The 20,191-nt window shown below is 36.7% G+C and overlaps 3 protein-coding genes and 1 long non-coding RNA gene across 10 annotated transcripts in view; 3 read left to right on the forward strand and 1 right to left on the reverse strand.

The window, feature by feature from the left end:
• The window catches only part of LOC121913612 (major histocompatibility complex class I-related gene protein-like), a 27,921-nt gene extending 27,078 nt beyond the window's left edge, over positions 1 to 843 (forward strand). For 2 of the 4 annotated variants that reach the window (XM_042436335.1, XM_042436336.1), the window contains exons 7-8: positions 97 to 157; positions 803 to 843. In XM_042436335.1, coding sequence (XP_042292269.1) covers positions 97 to 152 — 56 coding nt within the window. In that variant the 3' untranslated portion in view covers positions 153 to 157; positions 803 to 843. Of the gene's footprint in view, positions 1 to 96; positions 162 to 802 lie in introns of those variants that run through there. The other 2 variants (XM_042436337.1, XM_042436338.1) reach the window with 1 other exon arrangement.
• LOC121913647 overlaps positions 1 to 2,514 on the reverse strand; it is a 2,909-nt gene extending 395 nt beyond the window's left edge. Inside the window, exons 1-2 of the long non-coding RNA XR_006100334.1 lie at positions 2,451 to 2,514; positions 2,212 to 2,313 (exon numbers count right to left, since the gene is read on the reverse strand). This is a non-coding gene — a long non-coding RNA (uncharacterized LOC121913647). The remainder of the gene's footprint in view (positions 1 to 2,211; positions 2,314 to 2,450) is intronic.
• LOC121913597 (major histocompatibility complex class I-related gene protein-like) overlaps positions 1 to 20,191 on the forward strand; it is a 90,552-nt gene that overhangs the window by 60,949 nt on the left and 9,412 nt on the right. For 2 of the 4 annotated variants that reach the window (XM_042436289.1, XM_042436292.1), the window contains exon 1: positions 19,473 to 19,595. The exons of 1 other annotated variant lie outside the window; for it this stretch is intronic. In XM_042436289.1, coding sequence (XP_042292223.1) covers positions 19,541 to 19,595 — 55 coding nt within the window. In that variant the 5' untranslated portion in view covers positions 19,473 to 19,540. Of the gene's footprint in view, positions 1 to 19,470; positions 19,596 to 20,191 lie in introns of those variants that run through there. One more of the 4 variants, XM_042436291.1, reaches the window with a different exon arrangement.
• On the forward strand, positions 7,177 to 15,400 carry LOC121913602 (major histocompatibility complex class I-related gene protein-like). The gene is made up of 7 exons (XM_042436309.1): positions 7,177 to 7,274; positions 11,289 to 11,555; positions 12,933 to 13,211; positions 13,315 to 13,617; positions 14,709 to 14,819; positions 15,069 to 15,086; positions 15,194 to 15,400. The coding sequence occupies exons 1-7, from the start codon at positions 7,220 to 7,222 to the stop codon at positions 15,247 to 15,249; spliced, it is 1,089 nt and encodes a 362-aa protein (XP_042292243.1). The 5' UTR covers positions 7,177 to 7,219; the 3' UTR covers positions 15,250 to 15,400.

The following is a 20,191-nucleotide window of genomic DNA, read 5'->3' on the forward strand; positions in this document are numbered from 1 at the left end:
CTCTCTCTCTCTCTCTCTCTCTCTCTCTATGTACAGATAAATGCAGTTTATAGTTTAAATTAAACACTTTAAATTTAAACTGCTTTTCTTTTATAGCTTCAGACTCGTCATCCTCTGATCCATCTTCAGTCAAAGATGCAGCTCTTAACTGATCACAGTGAGTATTTCATCATGTCATCAACACTGTGCAGATACTGTATGAAGAATCTCTCTGTTGCTCCTCCTGAAACTAGCTACAGTATACTGATATAATACTCTCATAAATATACTGAAAGTCTGTCCTTGTTAAAAAAAACAGTTTGTCTGATTTGGCAGAATTTCTCAGTCAAGTGATCCAGTATAGTTACAGGAAACAGCTGACACTGAGGTTTTATTGTAATAATGATTAAACGTTTTACATTCTGGACCAAAATCAAACATATTGCATATAATATTAAATCAAATACTGTATAATATGAACACTAATAATTCCAGGTCCTTTTCTATTTGTTACTCTGTCTTTGCAGCTTTCCAGTAAAGATTTAGAGGAGAATAGTGAACTCAAATAAAGATGCTGTGGCTTCAATATTTTATTCTATTTTGCAACATAAATGTTCATTAACAAAACTTGTTTTAATGAATATTGAGATGTGACATCACAGGACCCGTCAGAAAGTCAAATGATACATCAAACTAAAGTGTGAATTCATAGATCAGATTTATGAGTTTCAGGTCGTCAGTGGATGCAGTGAAGAATGATATCTGTGAAGATTATCTGAGAGCTGATAGAAGCATTAATGTTGATGTGAATCCTCCACTGCAGGAGTAACAACATCTGGAGAGAACTGATGCTGCTGTCCAGCTGTTTCCTCAAACCTTTGGTGGAGATGAATCACTGCAGCAGCTACCAGACACCAAAGAGCCACAACGTTACTCCAGTGGGGCATCTTTTGTCTTCAGATATCAAATTCATATCAGTTAGTCATGTGCAATGTGGGTTAACTTGCACCTGTTTTTGAGCTTTAACAACCATTAGTGAGTGTATCCTTATAGTTGTCCTCTTTTAAAAACAGTAATGTTATGTGTGTGTGTGTGTGTGTGTGTGTGTGTGTGTGTGTGTGCAGTCACATTAAATGTTAGTCTATGCAATGCATATATATTCAAAGACTCAAACCTAAAAGTTTTAATGTTCAACTACTTATGTGTGATTTATGTCTTAGTCTTCCAACACACATTGCTCCTCCAGTCCAAGTTACAGCTGTAACTCTTTTTAAACATAAACTTGTAAATGTTTCCACAATTTTACACAACATAAATACATTTTTGAATATTTAGACACTCCTCCTTTCATTGAAACTCAAATATTAAAGCAATAACACTTCTTAGAGCTTATATTTGTATCTTATACATTTGTCATCTTTACATGTCCTGTATTTGTCATGCGGATGATAAATGTTGATGTCATTGTAACATTATTATTAATGCTCAGATTATTGATGTTAGAGGATTAATTCGGGTTTTATCTGTGGCACTGACTGATGTACTTTATTTCATATTGCAAAAATGGAAAAATTGATTTGTCTACATGACAGTATACGTCTTCTCTAAGGTCATGTGATCTGTTTTTGGCTAAATGTGTTCACTTCAGTTAAAGTTTGTCTTTACATCATCTACAAGATAATGGTTAATAATGAATTGTTAATCAATCATCCTTTCACTGGTGATTTGTAAAACATGATTTTTTGGTGAACTTCATTTTGTCTAAAGGAGCTGCAACATTTTCTAGTGTCATTTTTGTTCCTATTTGTTCTAATAGTATTTATATTTACCTTCAATTAATAAATAAAATTCTCCTGAAAACCTGCTTAAGAGGTCTTCCTGTTACATCATACCTGTGTTTATCTCAAATGTTCAGATGTGTAGGCTTAAAGGTTTTGTCCCAAGTTTTGGGAAACACTCTAGTGAAGCTTGTCCCTGATACCTGGACAGTGTTACACGAGTGGCGTAGTCTCTTAAAGAGATGGCCCAGTGCGGGGGAGCATGAGGCATGTGGGTGGTTGAGCAAGTAAGCGAGAGGTTGTGACTGAGTTAGCGGTGACTGAGAGAGAGTTAAGTTAGCAGTTAGCTGTGACAGTAATAGTACAGTGTATGTACAGTTGAAGCTGTTCTGACAGAGAATAAATGCTGCAACTCCTCAAGATTGAAGCTGAGTTCCTGTTTCTTGCTTGCTACCTGTTGATAAAGTGGAGGGAGTTAACCCCGAAGTTAGCGGTGACTTCGGTCCTGGAGTAGTAAACAAAGTCTCCCCTGTGCTCCCCGACCACGGTCTGGACGCTGAAGCAGGAAAGGTTAACAAAAGCATCAGCTTACTTTTTAAAATTTTATCAGTTGTCAAAATGTGTGAGGATAAAAGAAACAGCTTACACTATCACTACAAACATACACACAGACACACACACACACACAGATACCACAAATTTTCATTTGTTAATGAAGGAGTACACTGAACCTTGTGACTCTGAGTGTGTATTTCCCTATTTTACCACTAGAGAGCAACATAACTCTGAAATGTCTCAGCTGTGAGGTCACCACAGAGAAACAGCTGCCAGACCATTTCCACCATCACCACTTCCTCCCCCACAGTCGGGTTATAAAACACTTTAAACTGCCTCATTGAATAAATTGTGTTATATGACTTTAAACAGCTGCTCATGTCACTCATGTCTGAATGTATATGTAGTCATTACTAACCTTATATAAAATGATGATCAGTAAGGTTAATAAAACTGTCTGATTTGACAGAAATTTTCAGTCAAGTGATCCAGTATAGTCACAGGAAACAGCTGACACTGAGGTTTTAATGTAATACTGATTGAATGTTTTACATTCTGGACCAAAATAAAACATATTGCATATAATATTAAATCAAATACTGTATAATATGACCACTAATAATTCAAGGTCCTTTTCTATTTGTTACTCTGTCTTTGCAGCTTTCCAGTAAAGATTTAGAGGAGAATAGTGAACTCAAATAAAGATGCTGTGGCTTCAATATTTTATTCTATTTTGCAACATAAATGTTCATTAACAAAACTTGTTTTAATGAATATTGAGATGTGACAGCACAGGACCCGTCAGAAAGTCACAGGATACATCAAACTAAAGTGTGAATTCATAGATCAGATTTATGAGTTTCAGGTCATCAGTGGATGCAGTGAAGAATGATATCTGTGAAGATTATCTGAGAGCTGATAGAAGCATTAATGTTGATGTGAATCCTCCACTGCAGGAGTAACAACATCTGGAGAGAACTGATGCTGCTGTCCAGCTGTTTCCTCAAACCTTTGGTGGAGATGAATCACTGCAGCAGCTACCAGACACCAAAGAGCCACAACGTTACTCCAGTGGGGCATCTTTTGTCTTCAGATATCAAATTCATGTCAGTTAGTCATGTGATGTACTGTCTTTGATGATGATGGGAGACATGCAGCACTTTAATCTCTGCTTCTAACACTGGAGTCAAACCTAAAACTTTAATGTTCAACTACTCATGCTTTCACTAATAATTAGTTTGACAGTTGCATTTTAGAAACACTAATGAAGATTCTGCACGAGGCCACGATTGAATAAACACAGCTTTTGTTTCTCTCTTTGTTTCATTGTGATTACAGTTTGAACACTGCATCTCAACTTCTCCCACTTTAACCAAAGTATAAATATCTGTGAGTTATGTTTTATCAGTTAGTCATGTGATGTACTGTCTTTGATGATGTTTAACATTAAATCCATTCATTGGAGACATGATGATACTCTGTTGTTGTTGTTGTTGTTGTTGTTGCAGGAACTGAGCTGGAACCAAACATCCTAAAACTTTAAATGTTCAACTACTCATGCTTTCACTCACAATTAGTTTGACAGTTTGCATTTTAGAATCACTGATGAAGATTCTGCACTAGGCCACGATTGAAAAGACATTTTAATGTTTTTGTTTCTCTGTTTCATTGTGATTATTCAAATAGTTTAAACTCTGCATCCCGACTTCTCTCACTTTAACCAAAGTATAAATATCTGTGAGTTATGTTTTAGTCTTCCAACACACATTGCTCCTCCACTCCAAGTAACAGCTGTAACTCTTTTTAAACATCAATTTGTAAACGTTTCCACGATTTTACACAATATAAATATATTTTTGATTATTTAGATACTCCTCCATGTGTGATGAAAATCACATATTAAAGCAATAACACTTCTTGGAGCTTAAACATTTGTATCTTATACATTTGCCATCTTCACGTCCTGTATTTGTCATGTGGATGATAAATGTTAATGTCATTGTAACATTATTGTTAATGCTCATATTATTGGTGTTAGAGGATTAATGAGGGTTTTATCTGTGGTACTGATAGATGTACTTTATTTCATATTGCCAAACTGGAAAAACTGATTTGTCTACGTGACAGTATACGTCTTCTCTAAGGTCATGTGATCTGTTTTTGGCTAAATGTTCATCTTTTCACTGGTGAATGCAAAACATGATTTTTTGGATGTCCCAGCTCTTATATGTGTCACATACATTAGGTATAGAAATTATCTCCTGTCTGTACATGAGGTCAAATGAGAATTAGAAAAAAATATTTTTTCATTTATCTTCTTTTTTTATTTGGTGAACTTCATTTTGTCTAGTGAGGCTGATACATTTTCTAGTGTCATTCTTGTTCAATTTATTCGATTAATAATTACAATTTTCCTGAAAACCTGCTTAAGAGGTCTTCCTGTTACATCATACCTGTGTAAACCTCAAATGTTCAGATGTGTAGGCTTAAAGGTTTTCTTCCAAGTTTTGGGAAACACTCTAGTGAAGCTTGTCCCTGACATCTAGAAAGCATGAGCTTACTTTTTAAAATGTTATCAGTTGTCAAAATGTGTGAGGATAAAAGAAAACGTTTACACTACTACAGAGGAGTACACTGAACCTTGTGACTCAGAGTGTGTCTTTCCCTATATCACCACTAGAGAGCAACATAACTCTGAAATGTCTCAGCTGTGAGGTCACCACAGAGAAACAGCTGTCAGAGCATTTCCACACCTCCAACATTACAAAGGGTTTCCTGACTTAAAGTTTTCAGCAGTTAAAGCAAGATTCTTACAAACAGCCTGTTTCCATGAAAGATCAGACCAATACAGTTAAAGTGAAAATTAAACTGTAACTTTTCAACCGTGTTACTGAAGATTTAAACACTTGTAAATTATTATCAAATAAATGCAAAACTTAGCAACAGATAAACAGTAAATTACTTTTGGAAACGGTCACCTGCATAGACCTCTGTACTGTAAGTGATGGTCATGATGTTTAGATGTCAGAAAGGAGGTTGGTAGTAAAATTCTTAACAGATAAATTTACACTATTTTATTTCCTTGATGTCAGTGTTGTGTTGATGACAGCAGAAACTGTCATTCAGAAACCTTTAACACAATTGTTGCATCTATAGGAGGAAACAAACATCTCAGACAGTCTTCTTCACCACATCACATTTTGAAGTCCCCACAGTCAGGTTAATGATATAAAGTGTATATAAACCCTTAAAATCAGCACCTATTTGATGGCAAATGGAGATGGGATGAGGATTCTTGTCATGTTTGGTTTGATCTGGATGCTTAAAAACTGCAGGTCAAGTACGTTTTGGTTGGAAAGTTTGACCCCTTGATGTCAGTTTGTGTATTTCTGTGTGTTGGTCTTGCAATGAAGAGGTGACTCTTCCACATGTTCTTTGACATTTTCTAAAATGCAGCCTCACATAGGCTCCAGCCACAAATTCATGTAGGGAAATATTACTTTTAGGGAAAAAAATTAATTAAGTAAATTGCAACACTAAAGACATTTACCACAAAAATATCAGTAGTCTCAACTAAACAACCTACACCAAACACAGACTCACTGAGGGCTAAAAATCAGAGAACTACTAACCCAAAACAGATACACAATAAATTAACATCATAAAAATTAGTCAAAAAGTCTTTTTTTGGTTGGTATTTGTGACCTTGAAAAAGTCGTTTTTTCAGTAGTGATATTTATCTTAGTGCGGTGCAACACAATTGTATAAACCCTGTGGAACAATATGATTACAGTTTGTCTAAAAGGTTTAAAAAGAGTGTTGGTTCCGAACATCTCCACTTGGAGGATTAACCTGCTATTGGGCCCTGAGGCAAAGGTTTGTTGTTGGGCCCCTGTTGTCCCCCACTATATATGACATAACTCTACAGCTGAAATGATTAGATGATTATTGATTAGTTGATTGACATAACGTTAATTGGCAACAATTTTGATAATTGATTGAACATTTAAGTAATTTTTTAACTAAATAAATTATAATTCTCTTGTACCAGCGTCTGAAATGTGAATATTTGCAATTCCACAGTTTCCAGTGACAGTAAACTCAACATCTTTAGGTCTTTGACTGTTGGTCAGACAAAACAATTAATCTGAATATGTAATATGATCTGCATTTTTTTAAAAACTATTTTCTGACATTTTAGACACTGAACAATCGATCAATGTTACGATGTTACAGTTTCATTTGGCAGGCACTTTTATCCAAAGAGACGTACACATGAGAGTTAATAAATCACAAGCAAGGATCTATTCAGGAGAGATCAAAGCGAGTTAAGTGCCATGTAAGTTCAGGTCCAATTGCAGTTCAGCACTCACCGCTGTGTGAATCATGATTAACTAGGTTACTCTTGTTGTATGCAAAGGTCATACCAGGATAATTCACCTGGATAATTCAAACCGAGATATGTGCAGTAGCCTATAGTATATGCCTGTGTAGCGATACGCATGGGCCCTCTCGGGTCGTACTAATCGAAGTAAAAAAAACTGATGTTCTGACTCAGGCAATTCAGAATAGTTGTCCATTATAAATCCAGACAGCTGTAAAAATCGCACCACTGAATCACCGAATGCACACTATTGTGAATCAGTGAACTTGTAGATCTTTTTTTTGTACTTTCAGCTGTCAAATATGTATAATTATTACATTTGCTCCAAGGGTAAAATGTGTGTCTGTATAGATAAGTGATAGTCAGTGGGCTGGACATCTTCACGCATCAGGTGCAATATGTTACTGGTGTATTTTGGTCCCACCTTCCCACACAACACACTATGACGCACAACAAAATTAAAACGGCGACTAGTTTGTCTACTGCAGCGGTCACTCAACAGGACTCCCCAAAAAGTCATGCCATGAAGACAATGGAGCTTGTTTTTCTGCTCATCTTCTTTCCGGTCACACTTTCAGGTGAGATTAACTTTAAAATGTGTTGTTTTTTTTAACATTTAGTCGTCGAAAATTACTTGTTTGGTTTTAAGTGAGAGTGTAGAAGGCCTAGAGTGATACAGTTCACTTTCACTTTCAAATTGGGCACTTTTACGCCATTTAGATCAAGCTTTACCTGTACCATTTTTGATAAGTCGTCCTTTGTAAAGGGTTTAATCAATGGCTTTAGCAATGGTAAATAAATTATTTACAAATCCTTTATAGACCGGCGCGTAATCACCGCGGGGGTATAACAAGACGCATACCCGCCATGGGTCTATTACATGCAGTAAAGTTAGATTTTACAGCGAGCCGAGCGGTTTCCAATGTTTCAAGCTTTTATAACACAGAGATTGGTCCATAACAAAAATTGCAGAGAGCGCAAACACCAAAATATAGTAAATAGAGGTGTGCACACAGTTCTGTTGAACACAAATCAACTTTCATTTACAGTATCAGTCCAAAATTTGGACACACCTTCCCATTCTAACTGGTAGTGTAATTTGCTTCTTTTTATTTCTCTCTAGTATCTATCACATAAACTGTTGAGATGTCAGTTGAAATGCAGCTACTAAAGAAATGAATTCAGGTCTGCAACATGTTAGATTAATTTATGAATTTTATCAATAATGTCGTTCAGGTGTCACTGACACTGAATATATCCGGGATTTTGCTGAAATAACAGTTTCTGTACAGTACTGGTGTTCTGTCAACACGTTCTCACTGCCAACTCGTCACATATCGAAGCTGGATCCCGTGGCGTCACTTTTTAATGCACTGGGTACCGCTTAGCATAATTTGTCAATGCGCAGTAACACGGCAGTCACCGTTAAAAAATGATTATATTTTATGGTGTGACAACATGGTGGTTAAGGTCTGGTTAAGTTTAGGCACAAAAACCACTTGGTTAGGGTTAGGGAAAGATCATGGTTTGGGTTAAAATAAAAAATAAAATAAAAATGGCAAGGTGGTCTCGAACCATGTCTGCTGCTTTCCAACTTTCTGCCAACAAAGTTTAAAGCCATCCACCAAACCCTCCCACTCCTAAGAAGAAAGTCAGCTTATATAGATGTCATGTGAAGTACGTCACTTCAAAAATGTTGATATGATAAGTATTGTTGAAATGTTAATATGCTCCGTAGTACAGGTTTTGAAATGTAGATATTCAACGTATTTGTGGTTTGCAAAAACCAATGTTTTATTCTGGCGACCAGGCTGAAATTTGTCACCTAATATAGACGTCATCGGTCTCATGGCGTCTATTTCAGATGTTGTGGGAGTTCAACAGAAGTCTATCGGACTACCCTGTACGTTGAAAAATGATGCTGAAGGGATACCCAGTGCGTTAAAAAGTGACGGCACGGGGTCCTGACCAAGCGTCGATATGTGACGAGTTGGGAGTGAGAACGGGCTGGTTCTGTATGTTGTTAACATCTGGTTGTGTGTCGGTTAAGTTTCTTTTGACTTTATCAAATAGTGTCATTTATTGAAATGAACCTAAATATAAAACATAAAACTCTAACAAATTGTTTTAAATGTGTACTCATATGGTAAATTCAGATTATGAGTAATATAATACAGTATGATGTAATAGAATCTAGGCCTAATATGATATGTCATAATAATATAATATTCACAGAACAAGAAATAAGTTGAAATCTCAAAGCACAGACCTCAAGTATTACTTTAATAAAGGAGTCTTTACATTTTGTATCTGGATTTGTTTTAAATACACAGTGAATGACATCGATGTTGTGGAAACTTGACTTTGTGGTAGCTGAGTTATTTAAAGAGCCTCTGAACTGGCCCACCAGTTAAAATGAGGACCAGAGATGAGAGCCATTCAACGGTTTATTGTTTTGTTCACAGGATTTACACTTAAATAGTTGACCTTCACAGATGATTTAAAGGCTAAAAGGAAAATGAAAACAATGATCAGTAAACAAAAGTACTCTAATAAATCTCAATCAAATCAAAGCACTTGTTAAGTTATTGAACAAAGAAACAGCAATAACTACAATACACTTCCTTAACTTACTCAAATAACATATCTGGTGCACAGTCAACTGGAGAAGGTAGCTGATATCACACAGAGGTCAGCATGCTGCAGCAGACAAAGGGAGAGACTGAGCCAGGCTTCTGATCAGTTCAGGTGTGGCCCATTAGGTTGAGACTAAGTCCCGCCCACCTAGGACTGGGCAGGAAGGAGGATTTTCTACAAATGATTTAATGTTTCATAAGAAGACCTTTGTGACTGTAACTGTGATTTCAAGGCAATATTCTTATTACATGTACACCTTCTGAGGGCCAGTACTGTACTGTAGATTACCTGTGAGACCGACTCAGGTGTTGCAAGGCAGGAATACAACATTAACTTATAATAATGTGAAAACTATAAGCCAAGGCGTAAATCATGGGCTAGTCCACGTTTCATTGTATTTTAAAACTACGGATATTCCAAATCTGTCTAAAAAAATGTATTAACACTTTAATAACTGCATGTGTGGAGTCTATGTGACACAAGAGGAGATACTTGAGTATGACCTTCTGCTTCAGACGATGTTGGTCTTTCATTAAGTGTAATGATTCTCACTTAGACTATTAACTGCAGCTTAATGTACCAGCATCATGTAGTAAAGCACAATTTCACAAATATTTATCATATTGCAGTAACTGTTTTTAATTAGGCTGTGATTTTGTTTACTGAATATTAATATTAAAAATACAATTTATCATTCATATCATCTTTAAAACAGTTGGTGTAACTTCTATTTCAGCCTTTATATTTCTCTTTTTAAATATAACTGTACATTTACTGCAGAGCTTAACATACCTCAGATTTTGACATGTCTGTTCACTGCTGATTAATTATTGATTAAAGTCAATAAATTATATTGATTGGGATGGAGGCACATTGCATTAAGAGCAGAAAAAACTGGAGAGATATTTTCTTCAAATAATTTGTTCTCATAATAATGTAGCATCTCCTATAGTAGGGTTAAATGTATAACTAATAGCTATATTATGTTGAAGATATTTACCTCATCATTGAGAGGAAGTATCTGGTTAATATGAATTCATCAGAAACTATTTTGCAATTATGAGGTCTTGTAATCATCACTGACCTAGGCCTGATTTAGTTTGCTTTTGTTTCCTCTTGGTTTGAGGTTTTTGATACTGATGTTATTGAACATTATTCACCAAAGTCACATTTCTGAAATTATTTCATCAGATTTGTACAATGTTGTTTTGGTTTTTTTCCACCAGACTGACTAAACACAGATCAGATTTCTTGGCTCATATCATAGCAGCTTCCTACTGAACTAATAACTCATATTAATTGTTATGATTATAAACAGATTTTTTTAAATGTTGATTAATCAAAGTGAATAATATAATAAAATAACATAGTTTCTAAAGATTAAGATATTTTGTCACTGTTCAAGCAAAATAAGGCAAATTAGAGAAAACACTGATAAATAGTTGTAATTCATATGCTTTGCTCACCATATGTTGTTCCACTTTCAGGAATCTCATAGCAGTGTACAGATATTTATATCACGATTTAACATTTTGATTAGATTTACACTTGAATGTATATGTAGTTATTACTAACCTTATATAAAATGATGATCAGTAAGGAAAATAAAGCTGTCTTAGTCATTATGGCAAATGTGTCATCAAAAAATTGCCTATTAACATATCCAGCATTCATTTGTGTTTTGAGTTGTGTTTTTGGCTGCCTGGCCAATGGAAGGTCGATATTCACTCTCCTTTTAGCTTTTGTTTAGTCTCAATCATTCCAAGTATAATATCTGGCTCTTAGGTTGGTAGATGTTCTACTTTCATCACCAGCTCATCACTAACTTTGTGTGTTTGAGGTTTCATGCTGGGCAAAATATTTAATGTAATTAAATGTCATTATCACAAGTATAGATAAATGCATGATTATAAAAAAATGAACTTAAAAACCCTTCAAACTTCTTTCTCTTACAGTGAAACACTCGCTGAAGTATTTCACCACAATGTCCTCTGGTGTCAAAAACTTCCCAGATTATGTGGCTGTTGGGTTGGTTGATGAAGTTCAATGGGGTTACTGTGACAGCATCAGTAACACAGTGGAAGGCAAACAGGACTGGTCACAAAAAATGTTTGAAGATGATCCACAGCACATGGAGTTGTACACTGAGAGGTGTTTGTCAAGCCAACATAAATACAAAGCTCACATTGACATTTTGAAGCAGCAACTGAACCAAACTGAAGGTAAGTAAAAATACTGTAAAAATGTAAAGTTGTGTTTTTTGTCAAATAGCAAACAGATATAGTTCCATTATAAACACACATGTTTACATGTTCAAACACATACACAGTTTACTAAATGTGCATATATTCTTCACTCATATCTCTCCATCTATTACCAGCCATGTAATGTGAGGGACTCTTTCAAAATGGGTCGTCAATATTAATATTATATATAGTTTCCCTGGTAGCTATGTGCTGGATTCACTGAAAAACTGAACAAAAGGGTTCCACATTTGAATCATGGCCTCTGTGTGTGTGTGTGTTTCTGCGCATGTGTGTGCGTGTGTGCGTGCATGTGTGTGTATGTGCGTGTGTGCGCGCGCTTGCGTGTGTGTGTGTATGTGTGCGTGTCTGTGTGTGTTAGTGCGTGTGTGTGCATGTGTGTATGCGTGCGTGTGTGTGTATGCGTGCGTGTGTGTGTGTGTGCGTGTGTGCATGTGGGCGTGTGTGTGTGTGTACATGTGTATGTGTGTGTGTGTGCATGTTTGTGTGTATGCGTGCGTGTGTGTGTGTATGTGTGCATGTGTGAGTGCGTGCGTGCGTGCGTGCGTGCATGTGGGCGTGTGTGTGTGTACATGTGTATGTGTGTGTGTGTGCGTATGTGTGTGTGTGTGTGCGTGTGTGTGTGTGTGCGTGCGTGTGTGTGTGTGTGCGTGTGCATGTTTGTGTGCGTATGTGTGTGTGTCTGTGTGTGTGCGTGTGTGTGTGCGTGCGTGTGTGTGTATGTGTGTATGTGTGTGCGTGTGTGTGCGCATGTGTGTGCGTGCGTGCATGCATGTGTGTGTATGTGCGTGTGTGTGTGTGCTTGTGTGTATGCGTGTGTGTGCGCGCGCGTGCGTGTGTGTGTGTGTGTATGTGTGCGTGTGTGTGTGTGAGTGCGTGCGTGCGTGCATGTGGGCGTGTGTGTGTGTGTACATGTGTGTGTGTGTGTGTGTGTGTGCATGTTCGTGTGTGTGTGTGTGTGTGCGTATGTGTGTGTGTCTGTGTGTGTGTCTGTGTGTGTGCATGTGCGTGTGTGTGTGTGTGTGTGTGTGTGTGTGTGTGTGTGTGTGTGTGTGTGTGCGTGTGTGTGTGTGTGTGTGTGTGTGTGTGTGTGTGTGTTGTCCTTCTTGTCATGTTTGGTTTGATCTGGATGCTTAAAAACTGCAGGTCAAGTACGTTTTGGTTGGAAAGTTTGACCCCTTGATGTCAGTTTGTGTATTTCTGTGTGTTGGTCTTGCAATGAAGAGGTGACTCTTCCACATGTTCCTTGACATTTTCTAAAATGCAGCCTCACATAGGCTCCAGCCACCTGTTACCCTCTGTGGGATCTCACTCTGCTCTCTGTCTCTCTCTCAGGTGTCCACATCTTCCAGAGGATGCATGGCTGTGAATGGGATGATGAGACTGGAGAGGTTAATGGTTTTGTTCAGTTTGGTTATGATGGAGAAGACTTCATAGCATTTGACCTGAAGACACTGACCTGGATCGCTCCAAAACCACAAGCTGTCATCACCAAACACAAGTGGGACAGAGATACAGCTCACAATGAAATAAGGAACTACTTCATCACCCAGGAGTGCCCTGAGTTTGTGAAGAGATATTTGGACCTTGGGAAGAGCTCTCTGCTGAGAACAGGTAGAATCACATGACCTGATGTAGTTTCATGGACACAACAATATTTAAATGCATCTTCTGTTTCTAACCTCCCTCCCACACCCCTCACCATTTATCTCTCCAGAGCTTCCCTCAGTGTTTCTCCTCCAGAAGACTCCCTCCTCTCCAGTCAGCTGCCACGCTACAGGTTTCCACCCTTACAGAGCCATGATGTTCTGGAGGAAAGATGGAGAGGAGCTTCATGAGGATGTGGAACACGGAGAGATCCTACTCAACCATGATGGATCCTTCCAGATGAGTGTTGACCTGAACCTTTCATCAGTCACACCTGAAGACTGGAGGAGGTACGAATGTGTGTTTCATCTCTCTGGTGCAAAGAACGACATCGTCACCAAACTGGACAAAAAAGTGATCAGAACCAACTGGGGTAAAACTGGAATACTGACTTTACTATGTTTTTTATTATACATGTAATTTGCCATGAACATTTAGAAGATGTTAAACCTGAGCTCTGATTTTACAATTTGAATGAGTTCGAAACAATCTTGACTTTCTGGAGTTGAAGGTTAGTTAAGTACAGGGTTAACAAACAAAACTGCTGTTCTGCTCATTCAAATAAATATTGTTTCTTACTTGTTACATTATGCACATGACCTACTAAAAATTACTTTAGTGAATGCAACAAAAAACAGTTCAAATCTAGTGGTGTGCCAGCAAATGATTAGGAGCACAGGTCTGTCACAAATGTAACCAAATTAAACATAAAACATAATTTCAGAAAAAAGAAACACAACATGCAAAATGCTAGACCACATTTTTACTTTACTTGTATTTTATTTATTACACTGTCATGAGATTACTCACAAGACAATCTACTGTTTGTATGTGAAAATAAGATTTTTTAAACAGTAAGAACAAACTAGAACTGTTGCTGATCTGAGGAAACATGTGACCATGCAGGAGAGAGCAAGAGCTTTCAGGGAGGACAGGGTGATCAACTCAAAGATGACAGGATGAAAAACATAAAGAACAAAGCTTTAGTATTACAATAACAAAAACACAAAAGGTGTAATACAACAAAGACAGGGAACAGGTACAACATAGACACAGGATGGACACACAGAGGTCTGAAGCACTAAGGTGGTTTTCACCTGCAGATGATCATTGTATGAATTATTGTGATGCCAAATTAAACCATCACATCAACATGTCCAGTAACATTAATTTCACCTAGAAAGAGACATCATCTGCTTTTGGCAGTATAATTGAGCTGCTGTACTCATATTAACAACTCTGCACATCCTGGACAATAATAAGTTTCCTCAGTAGAAAACTCTCACAGGATTCCCAAACTGTCTGTGTGTCACGACGGAGAAAGTCCTGTGTTTTAAGGGGATGAAAATAAGAAACGTGATCGTCAATAATGATGTATGATTATCATACATTATTATAGGTGAAAATACCAAAAATGCATTGGCATACCCTTGATGCACTGTGAATGTTTTGTTTTGGTTCCAGTTTCTCCCTCAGAGTTCCCTGCTGGTCCTGTTATTGGAGGTGTTGTAGGACTGCTGCTGCTCCTGGCAGTCTGCATCACTGGAGTCTTCATCTGGAGAAGAAGAGATAATGGTGAGAGACAAACATACTTTTACTCATCATCAAGTCATTTTAACAACAAATAACAGTGTAACCTGGCTGATGTTCAGTAACGTGACCTCCTACTAAAGAGTTACTCTCTTATCTTTCAAAATAAAAGAAAAAATCAGTGGAATTAATACAGTGTTTCTATAAAACATTTATTAGTGTTTTCTTTGTTTGCTTTCATAAATTCTGACATTTTACATTTTGAAGTATTGTAATCTCTCATCTGTATTTCAGGATTCAGGCCTGCAAACTGTGAGTATTCTGTCAGTTTATCTCTCTCTCTCTCTCTCTCTGTACAAATAAATGCAGTGTATAGTTTAAATTAAACACTTTAAATTTAAACTGCTTTTCTTTTATAGCTTCAGACTCATCATCCTCTGATCCATCTTCAGTCAAAGATGCAGCTCTTGACTGATCACAGTGAGTATTTCATCATGTCATCAACACTGTGCAGATACTGTATGAAGAATCTCTCTGTTGCTCCTCCTGAAACTAGCTACAGTATACTGATATAATACTCTCATAAATATACTGAAAGTCTGCCTTTGTTAAAAAACTGTTTGTCTGATTTGACAGAATTTCTCAGTCAAGTGATCCAGTATAGTTACAGGAAACAGTTGACACTGAGGTTTTAATGGGATACTGATTGAACGTTTTACATTCTGGACCAAAATCAAACATATTGCATATAATATGAAATCAAATACTGTATAATATGAACACTAATGATTCCAGGTCCCTTTCTATTTGTTACTCTGTCTTTGCAGCTTTCCAGTAAAGATTTAGAGGAGAATAGTGAACTCAAATAAAGATGCTGTGGCTTCAATATTTTATTCTATTTGCACCATAAATGTTCATTAACAAAACTTGTTTTAATGAATATTGAGATGTGACATCACAGGACTCGTCAGAAAGTCACATGATACATCAAACTTAAGTGTGAATTCATAGATCAGATTTATGAGTTTCAGGTCATCAGTGGATGCAGTGAAGAATGATATCTGTGAAGATTATCTGAGAGCTAATAGCTAACAACATCTGGAGAGAACTGATGCTGCTGTCCAGCTGTTTCCTCAAACCTTTGGTGGAGATGAATCACTGCAGCAGCTACCAGACACCAAAGAGCCACAACGTTACTCCAGTGGGGCATCTTTTGTCTTCAGATATCAAATTTATGTCAGTTAGTCATGTGATGTACTGTCTTTGATGATGATGGGAGACATGCATCACTTTAATCTCTGCTTCTAACGCTGGAGTCAAACCTAAAACTTTAAATGTTCAACTACTCATGCTTTCACTAATAATTAGTTTGACAGTTTGCATTTTAGAAACACTAATGAAGATTCTGCACGAGGCCACGATTGAAAAAACACAGTTTTTGTTTCTCTGTTTCATTGTGATTACAGTTTGAACACTGCATCTCAACTTCTCTCACTTTAACCAAAGTATAAATATCTGAGTTATGTTTTAGTCTTCCAACACACATTGCTCCTCCACTCCAAGTAACAGCTGTAACTCTTTTTAAACATAAACTTGTAAACGTTTCCACGATTTTAAACAATATAAATATATTTTTGATTATTTAGATACTCCTCCATATGTGATGAAAATCACATATTAAAGCAATAACACTTCTTGGAGCTTAAACATTTGTATCTTATACATTTGCCATCTTCACATGTCCTGTATTTGTCATGCGGATGATATATGTTAATGTCATTATAACATTATTGTTAATGCTCATATTATTGGTGTTAAAGGATTAATGAGGATTTTATCTGTGGTACTGATAGATGTACTTTATTTCATATTGCCAAACTGGCAAAATTGATTTGTCTATGTGACAGTATACGTCTTCTCTAAGGTCATGTGATCTGTTTTTGGCTAAATTTTTTCACCTCAGATAAAGTTTGTCTCCACATCTACAAGTTAATAATCAATTATGAATTGTTAATTGATCATCTTTTCACTGGTGAATGTAAAACATGATTTTTTGGATGTCCCAGCTCTTATATGTGTCACATACATTAGGTGTAGAAATTATCTCCTGTTTGTACATGAGTTCAAATGAGAATTAGAAAAAATATTTTTTCACTTATCTTCTTTTTTTATTTGGTGAACTTTATTTTGTCTAGTGAGGCTGCTACATTTTCTAGTGTCATTCTTGTTCAATTTATTCAATTAATAATTACAATTTTCCTGAAAACCTGCTTAAGAGGTCTTCCTGTTACATCATACCTGTGTCAACCTCAAATGTTCAGATGTGTAGGCTTAAAGGTTTCCTTCCAAGTTTTGGGAAACACTCTAGTGAAGCTTGTCCCTGACATCTAGAAAGCATGAGCTTACTTTTTAAAATGTTATCAGTTGTCAAAATGTGTGAGGATAAAAGAAAAAGTTTACACTACTACAGAGGAGTACACTGAACCTTGTGACTCAGAGTGTGTCTTTCCCTATATCACCACTAGAGAGCAACATAACTCTGAAATGTCTCAGCTGTGAGGTCACCACATAGAAACAGCTGCCAGAGCATTTACACACCTCCAACATAACAAAGGGTTTCCTGACTTAGTTTTCAACAGTTAAAGCAAGATTCTTACAAACAGCCTGTTTCCATGAAAGATCAGACCAATACAGTTAAAGTGAAAATTAAACTGTAACTTTTCAACCTTGTTACTGAAGGTTTAAACACTTGTAAATTATCATCAAATAAATGCAAAACATGTCTTTAATCAAAACTTAGCAACAGATATACAGCAAAGTACTTTTGGAAACGGTCACCTGCATAGACCTCTGTACTGTAAGTGATGGTCATGATGTTTAGATGTCAGAAAGGAGGTTGGTAGTAAAATTCTTAACAGATAAATTCATACTGTTTTATTTCCTTAATGTCAGTGTTGTGTTGATGACAGCAGAAACTGTCATTCAGAAACCTTTAACACAATTGTTGCATCTATAGGAGGAAACAAACATCTCAGACAGTCTTTTTCACCACATCACATTTTGAAGTCCCCACAGTCAGGTTAATGATATAAAGTGTATATAAACCCTTAAAATCAGCACCTATTTGATGGCAAATGGAGATGGGATGAGGATTCTTGTCATGTTTGGTTTGATCTGGATGCTTAAAAACTGCAGGTCAAGTACGTTTTGGTTGGAAAGTTTGACCTCTTTATGTCAGTTTGTGTATTTCTGTGTGTTGGTCTTGCAATGAAGAGGTGACTCTTCCACATGTTCCTTGACATTTTCTAAAATGCAGCCTCACATAGGCTCCAGCCACAAATTCATGTAGGGAAATATTACTTTTAGGGAAAAAAATTAATTAAGTAAATTGCAACACTGAAGACATTTACCACAAAAATATCAGTAGTCTCAACTAAACAACCTACACCAAACACAGACTCACTGAGGGCTAAAAATCAGAGAACTACTAACCCAAAACAGATACACAATAAATTAACATCATAAAAATTAGTCAAAAAGTCTTTTTTTGGTTGGTATTTGTGACCTTGAAAAAGTCGCTTTTTCAGTAGTGATATTTATCTTCGTGCGGTGCAACACAATTGTATAAACCCTCTGGAACAATATGATTACAGTTTGTCTAAAAGGTTTAAAAAGAGTGTTGGTTCCGAACATCTCCACTTGGAGGATTAACCTGCTATTGGGCCCTGAGGCAAAGGTTTGTTGTTGGGCCCCTGTTGTCCCCCACTATATATGGCATAACTCTACAGCTGAAATGATTAGATGATTATCGATTAGTTGATTGACATAACGTTAATTGGCAACAATTTTGATAATTGATTGAACATTTAAGTAATTTTTTAACTAAATACATTATAATTCTCTTGTACCAGCCTCTGAAATGTGAATATTTGCAATTCCACAGTTTCCAGTGACAGTAAACTCAACATCTTTAGGTCTTTGACTGTTGATCAGACAAAACAATTAATCTGAATATGTAATATGATATGCATTTTTCAAAAAATTATTTTCTGACATTTTAGACACTGAACAATCGATCAATGTTACGATGTTACAGTTTCATTTGGCAGGCACTTTTATCCAAAGAGACGTACACATGAGAGTTAATAAATCACAAGCAAGGATCTATTCAGGAGAGATCAAAGCGAGTTAAGTGCCATGTAAGTTCAGGTCCAATTGCAGTTCAGCACTCACCGCTGTGTGAATCATGATTAACTAGGTTACTCTTGTTGTATGCAAAGGTCATACCAGGATAATTCACCAGGATAATTCAAACCGAGATATGTGCAGTAGCCTATAGTATATGCCTGTGTAGCGATACGCATGGGCCCTCTCGGGTCGTACTAATCAAAGTAAAGTAACTGATGCTCTGACTCAGGCAATTCAGAATAGTTTTCCATTATAAATCCAGACAACTGTAAAAATCGCACCACTGAATCACCGAATGCACACTATTGTGAATCAGTGAACTTGTAGATCTTTTTTTTGTACTTTCAGCTGTCAAATATGTATAATTATTACATTTGCTCCAAGGGTAAAATGTGTGTCTGTATAGATAAGTGATAGCCAGTGGGCTGGACACCTTCACGCATCAGGTGCAATATGATACTGGTGTATTTTGGTCCCACCTTCCCAAACAACACATTATGACGCACAACAAAATTAAAACGGCGACTAGTTTGTCCACTGCAGTGGTCACTCAACAGGACTCCCCAAAAAGTCATGCCATGAAGACAATGGAGCTTGTTTTTCTGCTCATCTTCTTTCCGGTCACACTTTCAGGTAAGATTAACTTTAAAATGTGTTGGTTTTTTTTTTAACATTTAGTTGTCGAAAATTACTTGTTTGGTTTTAAGTGAGAGTGTAGAAGGCTTAGAGTGATACAGTTCACTTTCACTTTCAAATTGGGCACTTTTACGCCATTTACATCAAGCTTTACCTGTACCATTTTTGATAAGTCGTCCTTTGTAAAGGGTTTAATCAATGGCTTTAGCAATGGTAAATAAATTATTTACAAATCCTTTATAGACCGGCGCGTAATCACCGCGGGGGTATAACAAGACACATACCCGCCATGGGTCTATTATTATTCAAGACTATTATTCAAGCAGTGTTCCAGTCTCAACATGCCAAATCAAAATGAATGCCATGTAATTAAACATTTTTTCTACTACTGTAGTTGTAACCACTGCTTCAGCTTACCATAAAATAATTACTGAGACCATATGAGTGTAACAACTGAGCAGAATTTATTTAGGGTCTCATAGCAGTTTACTACTTACATCCAGTTATTTGTATGAATTGCTGTACTGGAGCATAGCTATCCTTATTATACTTAAGATAATCACAGAGTATCTTTATCCTACTTCCTCACATAC

Source organism: Thunnus maccoyii, chromosome 15 (genome assembly GCF_910596095.1).
Source record: "Thunnus maccoyii chromosome 15, fThuMac1.1, whole genome shotgun sequence".
Classification (NCBI taxonomy): domain Eukaryota; kingdom Metazoa; phylum Chordata; class Actinopteri; order Scombriformes; family Scombridae; genus Thunnus; species Thunnus maccoyii.